Source organism: Chiloscyllium punctatum, chromosome 4, assembly GCF_047496795.1.
Source record: "Chiloscyllium punctatum isolate Juve2018m chromosome 4, sChiPun1.3, whole genome shotgun sequence".
Lineage (NCBI taxonomy): Eukaryota > Metazoa > Chordata > Chondrichthyes > Orectolobiformes > Hemiscylliidae > Chiloscyllium > Chiloscyllium punctatum.
In genome coordinates, this window is record NC_092742.1 from 5,179,065 (window position 1) to 5,192,810 (window position 13,746).

A 13,746-nucleotide genomic window follows, 5' to 3' on the forward strand; every position below is an offset into this window, starting at 1 on the left:
AGCAACAAGTTGCAATTTCTAACTGAGATCCGGACATTGAGACAAGATTCACACTTGGGAGCAATGAGAGGCCTATTAACGGGGATTACTGTGTCATTGTCACCCTCATTTTTACTTAATTTTACCTTGTTGATATGCAGAATATGTGATAATGAGAGTAGTGGAGCATGAGCCTTGGTGGGAGATGGAGAGGGAGAGTGAATGTGATATGTTAGAGAGAGGATGGTGGCAGTTGAACTGTTGGAGTGGAGAAAGTCATTGACTTTCTTTATACAGGGCTGGGCATTCGTCCAGACAGCTGAGACTGCACTGACCAGTCTGTTAACCTCAGACCAGGCTGCCAGGGTCTAGTGTCTTGGCCTTCACTACTGTACCTGAGAGAAAAGGATGTCCCTCACCTGCATCAGCCCGCCCACCTCCAGCTCCCTACCTGTGAAGCAGGACGCCAGTTTCCCCATATCAACCACGTCCAGGACAAATATCCTGAACCATGCAGGGCAGCTGGTGCTTGACTGGGTGCACAACAGCCCTTTAAAGATGGTGCCAACACTAGGAATCCTGGAATGTCATGACAGCAACAAGTACTTTAGGCTTTGGCATGTTGTGGAATCAGGCCAGCATCAGACGAAGGGGGGCAAGTAAGGGGTTAACAAGGCAAATTTACGACAATAATGCGATAAAACGTGCCAGGCCTCATTGAGAAAAACCATCCACGAAACCCACTGAAAATGAGCACTTTGCCAAAATTGGATAAGATTCAGCTCCATATTATGTGCTCGCAGGACAACAGCCTTAATCCCAACTATTTCTTTGTTAAATTGGCCTGTAAGATGGTTGTAAGAGGTCACGTGGTACACAATCTTATTTCTATCTAAACATAAAACTTCTTTTTCTCCCCAGCTACTTCCAGTCCATGGTCACGTGGTACACAATCTTATTTCTATCTAAACATAAAACTGCTTTTTCTCCCCAGCTACTTCCAGTCAGTGGTCACGCACCAGTTATAACCATCAGGAAATGCTTTGAGGCTTAACAGCCATATCTCCTCAGAAGGTGTCCTGGGTTTGCATGGAGCAAGAGAGCATTTTTAAAAACTTTCTGGAGACTGTCGGGCAGTCCGAGGGGTTTGAGAATGCGAGTATGTGGCATGGGTAACAGTGAGTGTTTGAAGGTAGAGAAGGTGATGTGATCACCTTGTAGAGACTTGCACATGAAGCATGGAGATTCAAGCAAAGGGGTAATCTGAAACTGGAGAATTCCAATATACTCATTTTGTTCTTAAACAGGTTTAAACATTCAGCAAGATGTGAGGGACCTGCCAACTGATTGACTTGCCCCAACTTGATCTAACAGGTTACTTCTTTATCACTAACACAGTGCTGCTTGTTATCAAGAGATTACTGTACATGTATGTAAAAGCTGATCACGTGTAAATAGTAACATTGTGATTTTGGACTCAGAAACTTTAATATTCCATTTAGTTCCTATAAATGTAAACCCTAGTTTTTCAGGAATCAAAGGATATAGCAGTTGTTCCTTAATTACGTCTAATTACTTATTTAAAGACACGTGGGAACAATTAGATCTTGCTTGTGTTCATTCTACTGGGAGGGGCTGTTTTGTGGTGAACTGGTAATGTCCCTACCTCTGGACCAAGAGGCCTGAGTTGAAGTCCCACCTGCTTACTCGAGGTGTATAAGATTGTGAGTGACGTGGACAGGGTAAATAGAAAGCAGCTGTTCCCCTTATTTGAAGGATTATTAACAAGGAGGCAAAAAAATTAAACAGGAGTATCACATGGGTTAAAAAAAGAAACAGGAGTATCAGAGGTTCTGTTCACTCTGAGAGCTGGCTCTGAGGGAGCTGGATCAGTGTGAAGGATTCTCCATTTGTGTCAGTGGACTGACTCTGAGCTGGCTGCCCACATCCAGTGTACTGTGAGGAGGAGGAAGAAGAGGAGAGTCTCCCTTGGGAAAAAAAAGGAGGCACACTTTTAAGGTGGAAAGCAGAAGGTTTAGGTGAATTTAAAAAGTATTGCATCCAGAGGGTGTTAAGGTTCTGGCGTGCACTGCCAGGAGGGTGGTTGAGGTGAAATATCTCAACCTCTAAAATGTACTCAGATGAGCACCTGAAATGTCAAAACATTCACAGCTGTGGGCCCAATATTGGAAAGTAGGTTGAGTTTAAATTAAGCGTAGATTTGGCATCCAGCCTCCTCTGTACTCTATCATTCTATGATTTACTCTCTCTGTCACTGTTGTTCAGTAACGGCAGTGTGTACCATCCTCAAGATATACCATCGGGATTCGCCTCCTCAGACAGCACCTTCCAAACCCATGACCATTCCCATCTAGAAGTACAAGAACAGCAGATACTAGGGACACCACTGACAGATTCCCCTCTGAGCCAATCACCAACCTGACTTAGAAATATATTGTCATTCTGACACTGTCACTGGGTCAAAATCATGGGTCAACCTAAGGGCAGTAGGGTCAACCTATAGAAGTTGGACTACTTAAGGCCATAAGCTATAGGAGCAGAATTAGGTTATTTGGCCCACTAAGTCTGCTCCGCCATTCAATCAAGGTTGATATGTTTCTCAACCCCATTTTGCTGCCTTCTCCTCATAGCCCTTGATCTCGTTACCAATCAAGAGCCTATCTATCTGTCTTAAAACACTCAAAAACTTGGCTTCTACAGCCTTCTGCGGCAGTGAGTTCCACAGATTCCCCACCGTCTGGCTGAAGAAATGCCACCTCATCTCAGTTCCTAAGGGCTGTCCATTAACTCTCAGGCTATGCCCTTTGGTCCTATTCTCTGCTGCTAGTGGAAACATCTTCTCCACATCCAGTCTATCTAGGCCTCTCAGTATTCTGGAAGTTTCAATCAGAACCCTCCTTATCTTTCTAAACTTGATCAAGTACAGACCCAAAGACCTCAACCACTTCTCATATGACAAGCCCTTCATCACTGGGATCACTCTTGGGAACCTCCTCTGGACCCCTCCAAGACTAGCAAACCCTTCCTTAGATAAGGGGCCCAAACTGCTCACAATATTCCAATTGTGATCTGACCAGAGCCTTATACAGCCTCAGCAGTGCATCTCTGCTCTTGTATTCTCGCCCTGTTGAAATGAATGCTAACATTGCACTTACCTTTCTAACTGCCAACTGAACCTACACGTTAACCCTAAGAGAATGAGGATTTCCAAATCTTCAGATTTCCGAAGCCTGTTTTGTTCAGAAAATGGTCCACATTCTTTGAGAGAATGATATGAATATGAATAATGCCTTCTGAAAGTCACTGTACACCGTTTCAGCGTCATTGCCCTCATCACCCTTCTCTCTTACATTTTCAAAAAAGCTCCAGCAAGTTAAACACAATTTCCTCTTTAGAAATCCATGGTGACTCTTCTTAACCAACTTGTCTTCTCCATGTGACTACTAATTTTAACACAAATAGTTACTTCTAGGTGTTCAAACACCATTGAAGTTAAATGACCGGTTTGCAATTACTGGATTTATCTTTATAACCTTTATGTACAAGGCCATAATGAATGTTTCTCCAGTCTCCTGGCTCCTCTACCATGTCAGCACCCTGCAATTTCTACCTTCCCTTCTTTCCATACCCTTGAACAGCACCTTGTCCTTGCTGTTACTTCGATGAGCTGGGAGGGTGTCAGAATCAATTCTGCTTTTATAACTGAGCATATCTTACATTTTACAGCTGAACATGAAAAGGTTCAAAACCGGACTTTCACAAACTGGGTCAACGCACAACTAGCAAAGGTAAGAGTTAAGGGATGACGGAAATTTCATCAAGTAGTTGCAAAGGAGCAGCACTCTGAAAGCTAGTGCTTCCAATTAAATCTGTTGGATGATAACCTGGTGTTGTGTGATTTTTAAGTTTGTTCACCCCAGTCCAACACCGGCATCTTCAAATCATGATCTCATCTTGGCCTCAACTCCACTTTGCTGCCCACTCTCCATAACCCTTCAATTCATTACTGATTAAAACTTCTATCTAGCTCCTCCTTAAATTTGCTTGAAGTCTCAGCATCCACTACACTTCCACAGATTCATAGTCCTTTGACAGAGTAGTTTCTTTTCATCTCTGTTTTAAATCTGCTTCCCCTTATCCCTGAACTATGACCTCACGTTCTAGATTGCCCCACATGAGGAAACGTCCTCTCTGTGCCTACTTTCTTCAACCTGCTTTAGCATCTTTTATACCTCAATTAAATCTCTTTCTCATTCTTCTCAACTCCAGAGAATTTCAGTCTGAATTGCTCAATCTCTCTTCATAAAACAAACCCGTCATCTCGCAAATCAATTCTCTTTTTTGACTTGGTGCCGCGGGATCCACCTGTGAAGTTTAACATCTCACTTGACAGTGCAGCTCCCACTCTCTCCCCCAAGTTTGATACTAAAAAGATTTTCGATTGTGTATTAATGTTTTATAATAGCAGGAGGTGATGGCCAGTGGTATTATCGTTAGTCTAATACAGAAACTCAGGTAATGTTTTAAATTTGAATCTACCATGGCCCACGGTGAAGTTTGAAATCAGTAAAAATCTGGATTTAAGAGTCAAAACATGACCCTGAAACAATCATAGGTTGCTGGGGAAACCCCGTCTGGTTCACTAATGAACATCTGCCATCCTTACCCTGGTCTGACCTATTTGTGACTCCTGAACCATAGCAATGTGGTTGACCCCCCCACTGCCCTCTGCCAGTGACACCAGCATCCCACAAACAAATTTAAAAATACTCAAGGCTCTGGAGTGGGATTTGAGTCCCATCATACCTTGAGGCAAGAGTGAATGGAGGGGTGTGGCTGTGTAAAATGAATCAGACTAACATTCTTCTGTTCCATTCTAACAGCACAAACCCCCATCTGTCATCCAGGACTTGTTCCAGGATCTTCGGGATGGACACAGACTGTTGGATTTACTGGAGGTTCTGTCAGGACAACAGTTGGTGAGAAAGGAACTGAGCAATACAGTAACTGGTGGAGTTAATCAGCCTGAGGCCCTAGTGTGATGAGCTAGGTCACAACACAGAGACCAATGGAAAGGCCATTCAGCCTGCTTGAACCTAAGGCTGCCAACTCCATTTGCATTCCAACAACCTCTCCCATTCCCCATCAACTGATCCCAGTCACACCTACAGTGACGGCTATCAGGAAGAGTCTGAAAGGTGATAGAGTATGGCACTGGAAAAAGTACAGCAGGTCAAGCAGCATCTGAGGAGCAGGAGGATCAATATTTCAGGCAAGATCCTTCTTCAGGATCTGAAGAAGGCCTTATGCCTGAAATGTTGACTCTCCTGCTCCTCTGATGCTGCCTGACCTGCTGTACTTTCTCCAGTGCCACGTTTTATCAACTCTAACTCTCCAACATCTGCAGTCCTCACTTTCTTCCAGGAAGAGACTGAACAGGCTGGGGATCTTTTCTCTAGAAAAGAGGAGGCTGAGGGGTGACCTGATAGAGCTCTTTAAAATTATCAAGGGGGTTGGCATTTCCGAGGGAGAGCAAAACTAGTGGCTGTCAGTAGAAGAGAGATCCTAATAAATCCAACTGGGAAAACCCTTGCCTCAGAGAAAGGTGAGGATGTGGAGCTCACTACAGAAGGGGAAGGAGATGCTTGCTGGGCATACAAATAAACTGATGGAAAAGGGCCACTTGGCCCCTCAAACCTGCTTCATCTTTAATAAGATCCTGGTTGAGCAGATTGTAACCTCAAATCTGCATTCCTGCCTACCAAAGATGTGCAGGCCAGGTGAATTGGCCATGCTAAATTGCCCGTAGTGTTAGGTAAGGGGTAGATATAGGGGTATGGGTGGGTTGCGCTTCGGCGGGGCGGCGTGGACTTGTTGGGCCGAAGGGCCTGTTTCCACACTGTAACTAATCTAATCTAATCTAATCACTGATTACCTTTTACCCCATATTTTTTTACTAAGAATCTATCCACCTCTACCTTAAAAATGTTCAAGGACTCTTTCAGAGAGAGAGAGTTCCAAAGTCTCACAACTCTCTGAGAGAAAAGAATTATTACAATAATCTCTCACATCCCCAAATGAGATATGTACACTTCTCAATTTGAATTTAACATGTAAATGTGTACCTCAATTTTGAAGCAGTGATTCCTAATTATAACATAGAACATAGAAAAGTACAGCACCGAATAGGCCCTTTGGCCCATGATGTTGTGCCGAGGATTAATCCGAATGTAAAATAAAATAACCTAACCTACGCATCCCTCAATTCACTGCTATCCATGTGCGTGTCCAGCAGTCACTTAAATGTCCCTAATGACTCTGCTTCCACCACCACTGCTGGTAACGCATTCCATGCATTCACAACTCTCTGCGTAAAGAACCTACCACTGATGTCCCCGCTATACCTTGCTCCTAACACCTTAAATCCTGCCCTGGGGAAACGTCTCTGGCCATTGACTCTATCCATGCCTCTCATTACCTTGTATACCTCGATCAGGTCACTTCTCTACCTCCTTCTCTCCAGAGAGAAAAGTCCGAGCTTATTCAACCTCTCTTTGTAAGGCAAGTCCTCCATTCCAGGCAGCATCCTGGTAAACCTTCTTTGCACCCTCTTCAAAGCATCTGTATCTTTCATATTATAGGGGAACCAGAACAAGACACAATATTCCAAGTGTGGTTTCACCAGGGATTTTTGGAGTTGTAGCAAAACCTTGCAGCTCTTAAACTCAATCTCCCTGTTAATGAATGCCAAAACACCATATACTTTCTTAACAACCCTATCCACTTGGGTGGCAACTTTGAGGGATCTATGCACTTGAACACCAAGATCCCTCTGTTCCTCCACACTGTCAAGAATCCTGTCTTTAATCCTATATTCAGCATTCGAGTTCGACCTTCCAAAATGCATCTCTTCACATTTATCCAGGTTGAACTCGATCTGCGATTTCCCAGTCCAGCTCTGCATCCTGTCTATGTCGCACTGCAGTCTGCAGTAGCCCTCGATACTATCGACGGCACCTCCAACCTTTGTGTCATCAGCAAATTTACTAACCCACCTCTCAACCTCCTCATCCAAGTCATTTATAAAAACTACAAAAGCAGAGGCCCAAGAATAGAGCCCTGTGGCAGAATACTTTCCATCTACAACCACACTCTGTCTTCTATACACCAACCAATTCTGAATCCAGATAGCCAAATCTCCCTGTATCCCATACCCCCTGACTTTATGAATGAGCCTACCATGGGGAACCTTATCAAATGCTTTGCTGAAGTCCATATGCACCATATCCATTGCTCGACCTTCGTCGACCTGTCTCATCACCTCCTTAAAGAACTCAATAAGATTTGTGAGGCATGACCTGCCCCTCACAAAGCCATGCTGACTGCCTTTAATCACACTATGCTTTGCCAAATAGTCATAAATCCTATCCCTCAGAATTCTTTCCAAAACCTTGCTGACCACAGATGTAAGACCGACTGGTCTGTAATTGTCACGGATTTCCATATTATCCTTCTTGAAAATAGGAACAACTTTCGCCTTCCTCCAATCCTCCGGTATGACTCGTGGAAAGTGAGGAAGCAAAGATTTTCGCCAATGGCTTAGCAACCTCCTTTCTCACTTCCCGGAGCATCCTCGGATAAATCTGGTCTGGTCCTGGGGACTTATCAATCTTAATGTTTGCCAAAATTTCCAGCACATCAACTTTATCAATATTGATCTGTTCAAGCCTGTGTCCCAGCTCCTCAAAGTTCTCATTCACAACAAGGTCCTTTTCCTTAGTGAAAACCAAAGCAAAAAACTCATTTAGGGTTTCCCCTATCTGCTCAGACTCCACGCACAAGTTCCCTCCGCTATCCCTGATCGGCCCTACCTTCTCCCTGATCATTCTCTATTCCTCACGTAGGAGTAAAATGCCTTTGGGTTCTCCCTAACCCTTCCTGCCAAGCCTTTTTCATGCCCCCTTCTGGCTCTCCTCAGTCCAATTCTGAGCTCCTTTCTAGTAAGCCGGTAATTATCTAAAGCTGTGCTCGATCCTTGCTCCCTCCACCTTACATAAGCTGCCTTCATCCTTTTGATGAGAAGCTCCTCTGATCTTGTCATCCAAGGCTCCCTAATCTTACCCCTTCTTGCCTGTCTTAGAGGAACAAATTTATGTATCGCTCGCAACAACTGCTCCTTAAACCGTCTCCACAAGTCTGCTGTGCCCTTTCTGTGGAGCAATTGTTCCCAATCTGTTCTTCCCAACGTCTGTCTGACAGCGTCATAATTTCCTTTTCCCCAATTAAATATCTTCCCTTGGTAACTGCTTCTTTCCCTCTCCATGGCTATGGTAAATGTGAGGCAGTTGTGATTACTGTCACCAAAGTGTTCTCCCACTGCGAGATCTGACACCTGTCCTGGCTCATTGCCGAGCACCAAATCCAAAATGGCCTCTCCCCTCGTCGGTCTGTCTACATACTGAGTCAGGAAACCCTCCTGAACACACCTGACAAAAACGGCTCCATCCAAACCGTCTGCACTAGGTAGGTTCCAGTCAATATTGGGAAAATTGAAATCACCCATGACAACAACCCTGCTACTTTTGCATTTTTCCAAAATCTGCCTGCCTATGAGTTCTTTGATCTCCCTACTGCTATTAGGTGGTCTGTAGAAAACTCCCAATGTGGTGGCTGTTCCCTTGCTGTTCCTAACTCCCACCCATACTGATTCAGTAGACAAACCTTACTCAACAACCTTCATTTCTGTAGCTGTGATGCACTCTCTGATTTGCAATGCTACACCCCCTCCTCTTTTTCCACCCTCCCTGTTCTTTATAAACGTTCTAAAACCTGGAACATCTCACAACCATTCCTGCCCCTGTGAAGCCCATGTCTCCATTATGGCCACAACATCATAGCTCCAAATACTGATCCATGCTCTAAGTTCATCACACTTACTTCTGACACTCCTAGCATTAAAGCAGACACACTTTAACCGATTCCTTTGTTTCATTGCGTGAGAAACCTTCCCGTTAGATTCGGTACATCCTGTCACTGCCCCATCTACAACTGCCCTCTCTCAGATGTGTAGCTCTGGCTCCCCTCCATCGCCAAATTAGTTTAAACCCTCCCGAATCACACGAGCACATCTCCCACCCAAGTCAGTTGTGCCCCTCCAGTTCAGGTGCAACCCGTCCTTCATGTACAAGTCCCACCTTCCCCAGAAGGTATCCCAATGGTCTAGGTATCTGAAGCCCTCCCTCCTGCACTAGCCTCGCAGCCACGTGTTAAGCTGCATTCGCTGCCTGTTCCTCACCTCACTATCTCGAGGTACCGGTAGCAAACCTGAGATCACCAATCTACTCGTCCTGCTCTTCAGCTTCCAACCTAACTCTCTGCAGTCACTTTTCAGATCCCCAGTCCCTTTCTTGGCTATATCATTGGTGCCAATATGTGCCATGATTTGTGGCTACTCACCCTCCCCCCTCAAAATCTTGTAAACCCGATCGGCGACATCCTGGACCCTTGCACCAGGGAGATAACATACCTTCCAGGAGTCCCGTTCCTGACTCAAAATCTCCTGTCAATCCGTCTAACTATTGAATCCCCTATCACTAGTGCTTTCCTATTCTCCCCCCTTCCCTTCTGAGCCACAGTGCCAGGCTCAGTGCCAAAGACCTGACAACTATGGCGTTCCCTGGTAGGCCGTCCCCACCAGCAGTATCCAAAATGGTATACTTCTTGCTGAGGGGAATCCCTGCTCTGTCTGTTGGTTCTCTTTCCTTCCCCTGATAGTAGCTGAAAATGTGTTGCTGGAAAAGCGCAGCAGGTCAGGCAGCATCCAAGGAACAGGAGAATCGACCTTTCGGGCATCATCCCTTCTTCAGGGGCTTATGCCCGAAACGTCGATTCTCCTGTTCCTTGGATGCTGCCTGACCTGCTGCGTTTTTCCAGCAACACATTTTCAGCTCTAATCTCCAGCATCTGCAGTCCTCACTTTCTCCTCGAAGATTTTTTTCCCCTGATAGTAACCCAGTTGTCCTTATCCTGTGTCTGGGGATTGACCACCTCCCTGTACCTCCTCTCAATTTGCCCCTCAGCCTCCCGGATGATCTGCAGTTTATCCAGCTCCAGCTCCAGTTCCCTAACTCGGATTTCAAGGAGCTGGAGTGGGGTGCACTGCTTGCAGATGTGGTTGACAGAGACATGTGTTGTGTCTCTCACCTGCCACATTGTGCAGGAAGAACATGCAATTGCCTTAACAGCCATACCCTGCTAATCTGAAAGCCCGCACAAGACTAAACAAGGAAGAGAAGGAAAAAAGAGAAAACCTGAAAACTTACCAAGTTTACAGATTCTTAGTAAGGTTAGAGGAAGTGGGTGGGAGGGATGCCCTATGATGTAGAGTCTCGGTTTAGATCTCGCCCACTTAAAAAATTCCTGGCAGCCCTTGCTTCCCTCCACCCTCTCTCCTCACCGCTCTGTTCAAAATGGAAGCTGAAGTCCCTTTGTAAGTGGGAAAAATGTACCTACCCGGCACCCTCGCTTCTCTCCACCCTGTTGTCGATTCTCCTACAAGAGGAAACATCCTCCCCACACCCACCTGGTCAAAACCTCTCACCATAGGATCATAAAATCCCTACAGTGTGGAAACAGGCCATTTGGCCCAACAAGTCCACATGAACCCTGTAAAGAGTAAGCCACCTACATATCCCTGAACACTATGGGCAATATAGCATGGTCAATTCACCTAAACTGCTCATCTTTGGATTGAAGAAGGAAACCAGAGCACCTGGATGAAACCCATGCAGACACAGGGAAAATGTGCAAATTCCACACCACCAGTTGTCTGAGGCTGGAGTTGAACCCAAGTCCCTAGCACTATAAGGCAGTAGTGCTAAACACCGTAGCCACCACCCAACCACATCAAGCATTGAACATAGAACCACTACAGCACAGGAACGGGCCCTTTGGCCCAAATGTTGTGCCAAACATAACACCACATTAAACTAATTCCTTCTGCTTGCTCTTGGTCCAGATTCCTCCATCCCTTGCATAAACCTAAGATCTTCAGTTACCTGTGAACCAATTACACGGCTGTCAGCGGGTAAAAGGCTTTGTCATCAATAACTGGTCACTAGTCCATAGACCAAACAACTTCTTGTTAACACCCAGCTGTATCTGTACATAGCCCCTCGGATCCCGTTCGTCTGCAGCCACTTCACTTACTGCTTCTTCAAACAGCTGTTTCCACAATGCTTGCTGTCAGTCTCAGGTGACTTGCTTTTCAAAATCTTTAAAAGACTGTTTTAAAACAGTTCTTCCCCATTTCAGCCCACAATTTATAACAAAAGCAAAGATCAAAAGGCACAGTGTTTCCAATTTGAAAACAAGGATGAGAACAGTGTTTATGTGGAATCTGATGTCAGTCAATGAGCACAGAGGCAATGAGGGAATGGGACTTGATGTGAGTTAAGACGTGGAGAGCAACGATTTAGATTGCCTCAAGTTTATGAGAGATAGAAGGTGGGAGACCTGTCAGTGGTGCATTGGAAAGACTGAGTAGAGAGGTCAAAAGGGCATGAATAAGGTCTTGAGCCGTAGATAGGCCAAGACCCAGGTGAAGCTGGCTGATGTCACTGAGGTGGAAACGTGGGTATTGGGGCAGAAGCGCATCTCAGGACTAAACGTAATGCCAAGATTGTGAACATATTGGCTTAATATCAGACTGTTGCCAGGGAGAGGGTTGGAACCACTAATAAGGGAATGGAGTTTGGAGCAGGGAGTGGATCATGATTTTTCAGCCTTTCGAATAATTAATTTGAGGGAACTGTTGCTGATCCAGTCCTAGATGTCAGATAAGCCATTCGATAATTTAAAGACAGCAGAGGAATGAAGAGAGGCAGTGATGAACTAGAGCGGGGATGTCCTTAATGTACATATGTACTGAGAAATAGGAGTGGTCATAGATAGGGGACACCGTAGATAACGGTGCAGGTGTAGAATCCTTTAAAGTGACTCTCTGGCTAAGATTAGATAGATATCAGTGAAATCAGGTGAGAGTAGTCTTAGAGTTTAGGAGTTTACATCCACAGTCACCTAATATAATCAGTCTATTCGTAAGGAATTGAAAGTTTGTTGAGAGGCAGCCATTTAGATATGATACATGAGTGAATCCAACAAATAAACATGGAACCCTTGATAACATGGAGTGCTAACATGTGTGGATCTCATTAAAGTTGTAAAGGAAACATTCTGCTCCCTCAGTAAAATTTAGGGGAACTCTTCCCTGGGTCTTCCCTCCACCTCTGCTGGTCCATCTTCCATCTGAAGAAGACAACTTCCTGAAGAAGAGTGACCAGTACAAGGACCGCTTGACGAGGAATGCTCTCTGCCCCTGAGCACTTGTTGATATGTCCTGTTTCACAGTTTTTGCTAAATTAATCACCCTTTCAGTCAGTGGACAGGACACAGCAACTTGTGATGGCCATTGTCCCCTCATCCATCTTCAGCTGAATCCTTAGAAACCCTACAATGTGGAAACAGGTTAAATTGTCATGTTTTCTGAGATAAAACCTTCTCCTTTTCTAACCACTGTGTTGATAAGATGGTACATATGGTGCCACGTGGTTCCTTGGTGTTAGCTCGATGGAACCTCGTGACCTCGGTGAGCCTGGTGTTTCCTGTGAATTGTTGGAGAGGTGTTGGAGAAAGATGTATTAGTCACTGTGTCAGTGGCTTCAGAGAGCTCAAGGTGGGCAGGGAGGGAGACTTTACCCTTCTCACATGCACACACAGGATTTCACTTTTAATGTATAGTGAGATTAATTTTAATGAAATCTATTTCATTACTGTGCCAGGGCAGAACCACGATTCAAGGGATTATCCATAAATGTTTGAAATAGTTGGAAATGGAGTTTAGAGGCACACTGAAAGCAGGGAGTCTAATGAGAAACCTGAGATGATCTGAGACCGGTGAAGGATGAGGGTTGGAGATGTTGTTCATTGTAATGTGACATAACACATTTTTTGGTTTGTTTTCCTGTAGGCACATGATAGAGCACATTCCAATCCCATTCACTGGATGAGCAACGTCACAACTGCTCTGAACTTTTTAAGGAGTAAATCGGTCAGTTATTTCATTTTCTGTTTTTTGATGTGCTAGGGTATTCACTTTTTGCCAGAGCTACAACTGAATTATTCAGTAATGCTGCTTGCTTTGATATTTCAGATAAAGTTGGTGAACATTAATGTCCTGGACATTGTGGATGGGAATCCTACTGTCATCTTGGGGCTGATTTGGTCCATTATATTGTATTTCCAGGTGTGTATTTTACTGGATTCTTTGGGGTAAAGGCTGTCTTTCTCTCTTGGCACCACCTCAAGGATGGTGGTGTAGTAGGAATGTCAGTGGGCTAATGATCCAGGTACTCTGATTAATGCTGTTAGGATGTGGGTTCAAATCTCATTGTGATAGCTGATTTAAATTCAATTTATAAATCTGGAATATTCAAAAAAGTGATGATGGTTGCAAAGATCTAATTGATTATTGTTAAAAGCCCACCTGGTTCACCGATGTCACTCAGAGAGTCGTTGTACTGTAAGCATTCCTCGTCAAGCGGTCCTTGTACTGGTCACTCTTCTTCAGGAAGCTGTTCTTCTTCAGATGGAAGGAGGACCAGCAGAGATGGAGGGAAAACCCAGGGAAGAGTTCCCCGACATTTCAGTGAGAGAGCAGAATGTTGCCTTTACAACATTAATGAGATC

At 44.7% G+C, this 13,746-nt stretch overlaps 1 protein-coding gene across 6 annotated transcripts in view; it reads left to right on the plus strand.

Moving 5' to 3' along the window:
• LOC140476049 (uncharacterized) overlaps positions 1 to 13,746 on the plus strand; it is a 452,737-nt gene that overhangs the window by 38,425 nt on the left and 400,566 nt on the right. For 4 of the 6 annotated variants that reach the window (XM_072568002.1, XM_072568006.1, XM_072568005.1 and 1 more), the window contains 4 exons: positions 3,727 to 3,788; positions 4,884 to 4,979; positions 13,028 to 13,108; positions 13,211 to 13,303. In XM_072568002.1, coding sequence (XP_072424103.1) covers positions 3,727 to 3,788; positions 4,884 to 4,979; positions 13,028 to 13,108; positions 13,211 to 13,303 — 332 coding nt within the window. The remainder of the gene's footprint in view (positions 1 to 3,726; positions 3,789 to 4,883; positions 4,980 to 13,027; positions 13,109 to 13,210; positions 13,304 to 13,746) is intronic. The other 2 variants (XM_072568007.1, XM_072568008.1) reach the window with 2 other exon arrangements.